A 9834-nucleotide genomic window follows, 5' to 3' on the forward strand; every position below is an offset into this window, starting at 1 on the left:
AGATGTATCTACATCCATCAGAGCTGTGTAGCTTTATAGTTCGTTTGTTTAAGATTTTATTTATTTATTCATGAGACACATAAAGAGACAGAGACACAGGCAATGGGAGAAGCAGACTCCTTGCAGGGAGCCCGACGTGGGACTCGATCCCAGGACCCCAGGATCACGACCCAAGCCGAAGGCAAATGTTCAACTGCTGAGCCACCCAGGCATCCTGCTTTATAATCTTTATAGGGGCTGATAGAACATGATTGCTCACTCAATTATATGAGCATTCATTCTCTTCAGATGCTCACTGAGCACTTCCTCTACGCCGGACACCGGGCCAGCAGTCAGGAATTCAACAGTGAACAGGTCCGATTTTTAGATTTTGTCCCTGTTCTGATGGCGCTTTCAGTCTAAAAGGTGAGCTATCTGGACAGTTAAAGTTTGGGGTGATAAGTTCCACATCTCCTCCCAGACCATACAGCACCGCGTGGCAGGATGACCTCCCCACCTTACCCTCAGAACCTGGCACACGATGTCATACAGAACAGATGCTCTCTGGACCGTGTGCCAAATGCCTTCTTTCCTTGGCTTGGAAATATGTTCTAATTGAAATGCATTTCTTTTTGTTGTTGTTGTTGTTGTTTTGTTTTGAAATGCATTTCTTATTTCTGCCAGGAACCCCCCAAGAATGAGTCACTATACTCTTGCAGTATCATATCATGCACTCAAGCATCTGAAAAACACTTTGTTCTTCCCCCACCTTGTTGCAGACCTCTCTTCCCAGGAAAGCCTTCAAGAGACTAATTTAACACATCTCATCAGAGGTCCTTGGTACATGTGTTTTCTGCTGAAGGCTTCATCTGGATTTTCTAAACAGGGATACCTCACTGTCAGAGCCATAGCCACTGAAGTGTAATTCTGAAAGCACTTGAAATAACTCTTCGGTTCCTGCTACATCGCTTATTATGCATAGATTTAATAGTTCTCTTGCCACCTGGTTTTGTTGCCCTTCCACCATGGCAGGGGCTGGTAGCTGGGAATGAGACAGACAGGGACAAGGGAAAGAAAAAGAACACAGCCCCTGCTTTGGGCTAAGCCTCTGTTGCCATGGTGATGTGGACGACACACATAGGTGAGAGGTCCTTCATACAGTGGATTATGGAGGCCAAAGAAACGGGGCATAACACAGAAGACATGGATGCCTTCTGGGCCTGAAAAGGATGTCAAAAGGCCAACTGGCCCACTCCCCTGCCTGTTAGCTGAAAACCAAATGGACGGGTGGCTTGTTGGTAAAAATCCTCAAGAACAAAGTCCACCACCTCTGAGTCACCTGTTAGATTCATATTTTACAAGTGGCATGGCCCTGAATGGGTTTTCTTTGTCCAATCTCATTTTTTTACTGTCTTTCCAGCCCAGCTGCTGTTATCGCTGGTAGAAAAGAGTTAAACCACCACCTGTACACCCCATACAGTAACCCAGGAGGGAAGATGGGAAAAACAAACAACAAACAAGCCATGCTAAAGTGTAGACAGGGCTTCAGTACCACCCTGATCAACTGTGGTCCTCGCAGGATCCCCGCCCTCATTCTTTTGTCCAGCCTTGGCTTTGGGAGCAAGTGGCCTGGAGGGGCAGAGAGGACACAGTGTTGAGGCACATGTGGGAGCAGTCCCTGACCTAGCGGAGGCCCATGGGCTGCCGCAGACAGCCCACCCGCCCTGTGGCTTCTCAGGTCAAAGGAGGGGCACAACAGCCCTCTGTGCTGGATGGCTTCCTCCTTTGGAGTGAAATACAGCAGAAAGAGTGGAAAGGTCTGTTTTTAATGAATATCTTTAAAAGCCTTTGCAACAGCAGACACGGCCCAAGGAGGCTTGGAACCACACACTGATGATGACAAAGGGCTCCCTTGCTTCCAGGAGACCCTGCAAAATACAAATGGTGCTATGAAATCAGGAATGTGGCTTTTGCCCACCTCACGTGAAAAATTCCCAATCTGCAGAATCCTTTCAGAAATCATCCTGAGATATGTGAGATGGCTCTCACAGTAGAGCCTGGTTTGAAGATGAGGGGGAGCAGGAAAGTCCCTAGTCCAAGAGATACAACGAGGGAAATGGTTCCCGCCCCTTCCAGAAGCAACGGGAACCCCCTCTGCTCCCAGCACCAGGGAAGAAGGAAAAGGCCATCTGCGGGGAGCACTCAATATTCTGCAGTCTGACAGCGGGGTCTGGATGCTGGCAGGCCCCACCCCCATTTCCCTGCCACCCTTCACTCCCACACGATTCCGCTTCCACTCTCTGACTACGTTTCACTAGGCTCAGAAGACAGCTGTCTCTTCCTGCCACGGACATGCCAGACAAACCCCGGGCTGCTCTTCACAGCCCCTAATTCCCCAAAATAGTGTCAAGAAAACGAAACACTTGCATGAAACTTCTCTGCAGCTTCTCCCTTTGGTTTCTTTCACACCCTGGGCTGAGAAGCCAGTGCTTATTTTGACAAGAGTAAAGAAGCCTCTGTCTGTAAGTGAGGTTAACACCCACCCTAAGGCTGGATTCTTTCTGGTCTCTCTCGGCAGCTGAGCATCATGATTCTGCTAATTAAGCTGCTTTCTTCTCCTTAATTAGCTGCATGTGAATCTTGTTGGGAAGTCTTGGATCTGTGAAATAGTCTGGGATAAGAATCGAAAAGAAAAAATTATCTAAACCCAAAGGGGAAAGGCAGGGAGGGAGATCACTTACTCTGCTCAAGAGCTAGGATGGCTCAGCCTCGCAGGGCTGTTCGAGGCGGCCCTGCTTTCCAACACACTAGAAGTCACAGCAGATCCCGTGGTCACTGTCCCCGCCTGGAGTGGTGCTGAGCCTGTGAGCTCAAGCGTTCCCAAGAGGGGCTTACACAGGATGGCTCCTGTCCCTTCCTCACTATCCTGCAGTTCCTCAGCTTCCTGATGCACAAGAGCCATCAGAGGGCCGAGGGATCTCTGGGTTTTCTGCTCCCAGCCCATCCTGAGGCCCAAATAAATGCCAAATGTTATTCTCATCTCAGCTCAGCTTGCCAGCTCATCTCTGAGATATCACGCCCTCTCCTCTCTGAGAATATCCTCTCAGAGGAGAGCCAGGCTCTCACATGATGACGACAGAGGAGAGTTTTTATACACCCAGCATAATGTGAACCAGAGGCGTCATCTGCTGTGGCAGCAGACACATCAAATTCAGTTAGAAATGGTGCAAGGCCAGAACTACGTCCCTGGGCCAACAGGACCCAAGGAAGCAGCCAGCTCAGCCCTTCCCTCTCAGTACCACTGACCTAAGGCAGCTGGGGCAGCAGAACCCCTTAGAGTCACCTGGGGACTTTTTCAACTGTGGGGCCTGGCCCCACCTGAGCTACTGAAACACCAACCTCTTGGGCTGGGCCCAGGCATCAGCATTCCTTAACAGCTCCCCAGGTATAGCCAGGTTGGGGAACCTTGCTTTACGATGCCCAGGTAAAGAGCCACCAATGTGTTCCTTTGGGAATCTCAAAATTCTTAACCCTCCCCACAAGGAAGCTCTGTCTCATTTTTCATCTGTCCTCATTTTGAGGAAATGACAATGGAGGAAGTAGCCTTCTGAAAAAAGCTCCTTAAGGGGACATGGAGTGAAGAAGCACCCCAGACTCTGCAGGGAGAATTGGGGCTTGTCCGAGTCTACATCTGCAACAATATCCCTTAGGCTGGTTTCTCAAACACCCACAACGCACACTGCCTCACTCACCTGCAGCAAATTCTTGGATGTTGTCTGGTCTTTTCAGAAACATTTCTCTGGAAGACATAAGGAATAAGGGCAAGAGTAAAGCAGGCCTGAAGGCAGGCTGCGCTCAGCCTCAGCCACAGGTCCCCACCCTCAGGGAGTAGATTGGCCTGAGACACAGCGTTCTGGGAGTCAGTAAGCCGGGGACCTCCTGACCAAGACCCTTGCATTCGTTATTTTCCCTCAGGTCAGGCTCTGAAGCAAAGGGCAAAACATTAAAAATGGCACCAAGCTCACCTCACAAGACAGCTGTGCCACAGACAGGCAAAGCATGTCATTCATTCAACAAACATTTTCACAGAACCAGAGACCAAGCTAGGGACAGGAGGTAAAGATGAAGGACACATTGCCTAGTCCTCGAGGGCTTCCTGTGTGGTCGGACACATATGCGACCCCACAGCTGGTGACTGCATTTAGCCACGGGTGCCCAAAGGGGTGGCGAGGTGGGGGGAGCAATGCCATCAGCAGAGCTGAGAGGGCAGACTTAGGCTGCTTGTTTCCCTGCCTTGACCAGAACACTGATAAGGCCTGCAGCGCTGGTGCCACTGGGGAGGGGAACTGCCTTATCTCGCATGGAGTTTTATTGTTCATAAAGAATGTTCACAAATATTATCTCATTTTACAACAACCCTGTGAAACAGCAACGACTGTGCCCCATTTTACATATGAAGAAATCAAACTTTCAAAAGGTTAATCATTTGCCCAAGTTCACAAAGCATGTAAATAAAAGGCAGAGAGCCCAGGTCTTATGATTCCAAGGCCAGTGTTCTCTACAACACCTCCAATTGGCCATGGCCGCTCTGCCCACCAGCCTGGAAGAAGGCTTCCTGGCCCTGAAAGCCCCTACCTCCCAAGCCTTAAGAATTTGCCTTCCTTCTCCTTGAATTCCACTTGATAATCATTGAGCACAAATTCTGTGTGACTATACTAGATATGAGGGATTGATTTAAAAAATAAATAAATAAAATACAGCACCACCTCAAAGAAATTAGTCAAGTAAAAGGGAACGGGTAAGTTCCCAAATGTCCAAAAGGCCAAGGAACCTCCTGGCAGTGCTCTAAGAGGGTGTTAACACTGTGCTACGGACAAGGAGGATGGTTTCTGAGAGCACAGACCCAGCAATCTTCACAGAGCAGCTGGTACCCCGTGCACTCAGGGTTTCGGCAGGCAGGATAAGGGCATCCCAGACCCAGAGAAGTGGCAAGAATAAAGATCAAGAAATCAAAGGAAACAGCCTGTGTCCTATAGATGGTGAACTCCTCAAGGGTAGGAACCAGAATATCCACCTTTTGTATCCCCAGAGTTCAGAGGAGCACTTAAAGTGTCAGTGTCCCTGACAGTGGGGAGGTCCATGGAGTGATCAGAGCTTCCATCTGGCTGGAATGGGGGGCCAGCACAGAGAGCAGTAGGGAGCAAAGGGGCTCTACTATGGAGAGCCTGGAAGGCCAAGGAGAGACATGTATATCAATTCAAAAGGCAAGGGGAATGGGTAAAGCTCACACTAGTCACACAGTGGAACATCCCCAGCAGTTTCAAGATTGAAGGATCTCTAAGACACAGTTGGGCAACAGAAGCCAGGCAAAAAGAGTACATACTGCAGAATTCCACTTATATAAAGTACAAAAAAGGCAAAACAAATCTGTGCCACAAGAGAAGTCAGGATACTGGCTACCTTTCGGGGGGAAGTGCCTGGAAGAGGCCACAGACAGTCTGTGATGCTAGTCAGGTTCTATTTCTTGATCTGGACCCTCGTACCATATATATTCTCATCTTGTAAAAGTTCACCCAGTTTAGGATATGCCATTTTTCATTATATTTCAACGGAATGTTAAAAAAAAAAAAAAAGTGTGGGGGGGGGCAATGCTGTAGAGCCACTGAAGATTTTTCTGGCTAAGGAATGACATAATCAGTTCTAAATTTGGGGAAGGAGGGATCCCTGGGTGGCGCAGCGGTTTGGCGCCTGCCTTTGGCCCAGGGCGCGATCCTGGAGACACGGGATCGAATCCCACATCGGGCTCCCGGTGCATGGAGCCTGCTTCTCCCTCTGCCTGTGTCTCTGCCTCTCTCTCTCTCTCTCTGTGACTATCATGAATAAATAAATAAAATCTTTAAAAAAAATAAATAAATAAATAAATAAATAAATTTGGGGAAGGAAAATTAATTAATTAATTAATTAATTAATTAAGGGAAGGTTCATCTGCCTGGCTACTTAGAAAAATAACTAATAAAGTCTTTCTACAATTTCATACTTTGCGATCATATCTCCAGCCTAAAACCCAAGATCCCTGGGTGCCTAAAATAAGTTAGATCCCTACCCTTTCTATTTTTCAGGTCCAAAATTCAAGGTATTAAGAGTTTCATACACTGTGTATACAAGAACACCCTGAAGAGCTGTAAGTGAATCGCTATAGGATCTGGAAAATCCAAGTAGGGGGCTCGCTTCCCAACAAAAACATCTTGGAGCTCCTCAATGGGTTGGAGTAAGTCTAGTGCAGGGACCTGCAGAAGAGGTAAGGGCAGGTATGCCGCCCAGAATTCTGTCCCCTATTCTCCTTTCCTCTTTTCCTAAGGGGAATACCATCTGAAGTATCCAGTATAAATGATGGGGGGCTGATTCTAATTCATCCCAGTTTCTTCTGAAGAAGTAACAGGAACCCCAAAAACAACAAAAGCAAACCCTCAAACTTTAAACACTTCTTCTCCCCCTCCCACCTCCACCTCAGAAAGAGAAAAAGCCTGAAAGGGGCAGGAGAATTTCCCGTAGGTAGCTTCAAGAACAGCAAAGGGAGAGCCTGGTGGCCTACCTGGCCAGAGGGGTGGGTGGGTGGGGTGGTGGTAGTGGGGATAATAAGGAAGGGAGGAAAGCTGTTCTCGAGGCAGCCAGGAGCAGACACCCAGTTCCTCCTGGAAACTTCCTGGACAGAGAAGCTGGGCCATCCCTGACATGTAACTAAAAACACTACCCTCTTCATTCACCACTGTCCCCACCACTACCCATTCCTTGTGTTTGTGAACAATGCAAATGGTGATTTAATTCAGGCTTTTAATATCTATCCTCAACCTCCCTGCTGGAATCATTCCTAACTTGGAGCTCCCCGCGATAGGAATGAGGTCAACCTTTATTTCCCTTTAGAAGAAAAAGTGCAAAAAATGATAGCCTGATCCCCAGGACTGACACTGACAGAAGACCCCTACACCATCTTTTTGCCTAAGCCTTAGCCCTGAGCCAAACAAAACCAACCTTCACAGAGAAGTTTCTGTCTTCCCTTTCTCTATCCCCTATCTGCCCTGTGAGAATCTGCAGCCTCTGGAGAAATGACGAGGAGATCAAGGACAGTGAGATCCGGGAAAGAAAGGAGCCTGGAAAAAAGACACAGCTCCAGGTCTACTGTTGAGAAGATAAAGAAGAGCCCTGCCTCTGGCTCCCCTTCTGTGAGCTTTCAACCCAACACAGTGGAAATACCAGGGGTCTGGATCCTGGTTCAGCATCCTGGGGAAGGTACTTCACCTCTCCACCTATAAAACGGAAGTGAAGATGAGCTGTGTTTTGTCGTTGCTGGGAAGATCAGCCCAAGTACCAAGACGCCATACGCTATGCACTATGCACGCTATGCACGTGCCAGAGACACAGACATGGCTCCGCTGGCTTGGCGTTCTGACCAGGGACAGAAGCAGAAGAGGACAATGAAATTACAGTTCAGTGTGATAAGGGCTCATGAAATTGAGCACAGTGCCTGGAATTGGAAGCCATTATTAACATTTAAACCTTGCCTACTTATCTATAGCCAAACGGTATTGGAAATAGTTCTATTGTTTTTATCCTTGTTGCTGCTAGATTTTTTTTTTTTTTTTTTTTTTTTTTTTTTTTTACAGTTCTTTGCCTTTCATCCCATCCCATCAGGAGAATTTTCCATTGAAACAAATGACACACTTAAGGGCAATGTAGGGGAAAGAAAAACATGCCCCAGGATATGGTGGAAAACAGTCTTTTCCCCAAGACTTACAGGCGAATGGCTTCCAACCATTGGTGCCTTTCCACAACAAAGCTCTCAGGGACAGAAGGGCCAGACTCTGATTTTTTTTTTTTTTTTTTTTAAGTTCTAGTGATCTTGTTAAGCTCCTCTGATGCAGAAATAGTGTTCTACACCCAATGGCTGCCTGTTGAGTTTCTCAATGCCAAATTACCTCTTCCAAAAGTCAGAAGATATATATTTACCCTAACAGCGAAAATGACTGAATATTAATTTTTGAGAATTTACAGATTAACTGAAGGAAACCTCTAGAGATAACTCAAGAATGCCCTGGATGATACAGATCTCAGAAAACAATCTTAAAATACTTGTCTACCCAAAATGTGTGTGTGTGTGTGTGTGTGTGTGTTTATTTAGTTGTTATGTTACCTTATTGTCCGCCACCTCTGACCCTGAGGGCAGCAGGCGCTCATCTCTGCAGCAAGTTTTCGTAGCATCTTCCACTGGTGGTCAAGGCCGACTGGGAACACCCACCTACCTGAAGAAACCGCTTATGAGCAGGTCCACTTCTTTGTGGGTCCTCAGGTATTTTTCGTTAGCAATCCGAGTCTGAATCTGGGGGTAAGAGGGCGAAGGAGGAGGCAGGTTTCGCGGGCAAGCCCTGGGGTAAGGCCGCGGGCCCCGGGCGCGCCCCGGAGCGGGAGGTCTGACGCCTTCACCCGCCCCGCAGCCCCGCCCGGCCGCGGCCCCGCAGCCCCAGGCCCCCCAGGCCCCCCAGGCCGCCCAGCTCTGTCGGGCTCGGGGCCCCGCCGCTAACTGCCGGTGTCTGCTCTGCGCGGTCCGGGCGCCGTCTCCGTGTCCGAGTCACCGTCTCCGCCAGTCCTCCCGGGCCGTTCCCGCCAGGTGCCTGGGACCTTCCCGCACCGCGAGAGGCCGTAGGGCTCCGCCTGGGTCCTCGCCGGGGCACGGGCTCCCCCCGGGCCCGCTCCTTGCCCTCCTCCGGGCCCCCCCCAGCCCCCCCCAGCCCCCCCACGGCCTTCCGGCCCTCACCTGGGCACGGGCTCCCCCCGGGCCCGCTCCTCGACCTCATCCGGGCCCCCTCCCAGCCCCCCCAGCCCCCCACGGCCTTCCGGCCCTCACCTGGGCACGGGCTCCCGGCTCCTCGCCCTCCTCCGGGCCCCCTCCCAGCCCCCCCACGGCCTTCCGGCCCTCACCTGGGCACGGGCTCCCCGCTCCTAGCCCTCCTCCGGGCCCCCCCCAGCCCCCCCCACGGCCTTCCGGCCCTCACCTGGGCACGGGCTCCCCGCTCCTCGCCCTCCTCCGGGCCCCCTCCCAGCCCCCCCACGGCCTTCCGGCCCTCACCTGGGCACGGGCTCCCCGCTCCTAGCCCTCCTCCGGGCCCCCCCCAGCCCCCCAAGCCCCCCCCACGGCCTTCCGGCCCTCACCTGGGCACGGGCTCCCCGCCCCTCCGCCCCCCCCCCCGGCCTACGGCCCTCGCCCCGGGCGGCTGCACTTGGATGGACGCGGGGTCGGGATGCGCCCACCTTGAAGTCCCGCAGCTGCTCCTGCTGCGCGGGGCTCAGCGCCCCGGGGTCCGGCCCCAGGAGCCCGCCCTGCAGCGTCGCCATCTTGTCCGGGTCGTCAGGGCGACGGGGACGCGGGCGCGGAGGCCCCGCCCCTCCACCCCTTCCGCTCCCCTCCCCCCCGCGCCGGCCGGTCGGGGCCTCGGCTGCTCGGCTCGCAGGGGGTGGTCCCTGGGGGACAAGTGAGCGGGGCCTTCAGAAGCCGGGGAGGAGGCTCTAGACGAGACTGGGGGCGCCCCCGTGGGATCGCCTCCCTCAGACTGGGGGGCGCACTTCCTGGCTGAGTCCTGCACGGAAGGAGGCCTCCTTCCTGACCCCACCCAGCCACAAATAGTTTTGTTTTTCTTGACTCCAGAGAAAAACTGGCGAAGGAATTCCTAAGGCAAAGTCTCACAGAACCTGATTCATGACCCTGTCGGTTCTCTGGCAGCTGTTGAAGCCCTATTGGCCGGGGCTTGCGGGGGGGACGACGCCAGACCGCAGAAACCCAGCTCCTTCCCCTTCAGAAGGCTT

The 9834-nt window shown here is 51.6% G+C and overlaps 1 protein-coding gene across 4 annotated transcripts; it reads right to left on the reverse strand.

Annotated features, from left to right (window-relative positions):
• Positions 1 to 605: 605 nt before the first annotated feature.
• RIIAD1 (regulatory subunit of type II PKA R-subunit domain containing 1) lies at positions 606 to 9658 on the reverse strand. Of its 4 annotated transcripts, XM_077916226.1 has the most exons (6): positions 9283 to 9658; positions 8277 to 8353; positions 7009 to 7127; positions 3732 to 3778; positions 2523 to 2638; positions 606 to 1907 (listed from the first exon to the last, which is right to left on the reverse strand). In XM_077916226.1, exons 1-3 carry the CDS (start codon positions 9364 to 9366, stop codon positions 7040 to 7042), a joined length of 249 nt encoding a protein of 82 aa, XP_077772352.1. In that variant the 5' UTR covers positions 9367 to 9658; the 3' UTR covers positions 606 to 1907; positions 2523 to 2638; positions 3732 to 3778; positions 7009 to 7039. The 4 variants fall into 4 exon arrangements, with proteins under 4 accessions (XP_077772352.1, XP_077772350.1, XP_077772349.1 ...); XM_077916224.1 differs by lacking the exon at positions 7009 to 7127 and having other exon boundaries at positions 9283 to 9436; XM_077916223.1 differs by lacking the exon at positions 7009 to 7127 and having other exon boundaries at positions 2523 to 2650; positions 9283 to 9435.
• Between the last annotated feature and the right edge of the window lie 176 nt (positions 9659 to 9834).

Source organism: Canis aureus, chromosome 12 (assembly GCF_053574225.1).
Source record: "Canis aureus isolate CA01 chromosome 12, VMU_Caureus_v.1.0, whole genome shotgun sequence".
Lineage (NCBI taxonomy): Eukaryota > Metazoa > Chordata > Mammalia > Carnivora > Canidae > Canis > Canis aureus.

Coding starts and splice junctions, on each gene's coding strand:
- RIIAD1 (XM_077916223.1), bottom strand. CDS start 9,366: ATGGCGACGCTGCAGGGCGGGCTCCTGGGGCCGGACCCCGGGGCGCTG. Junction 8,354..9,282: donor AGCAGCTGCGGGACTTCAAG/GTGGGCGCATCC, acceptor TCTTACCCCCAG/ATTCAGACTCGGATTGCTAA. Junction 3,779..8,276: donor CTCATAAGCGGTTTCTTCAG/GTAGGTGGGTGT, acceptor TATGTCTTCCAG/AGAAATGTTTCTGAAAAGAC.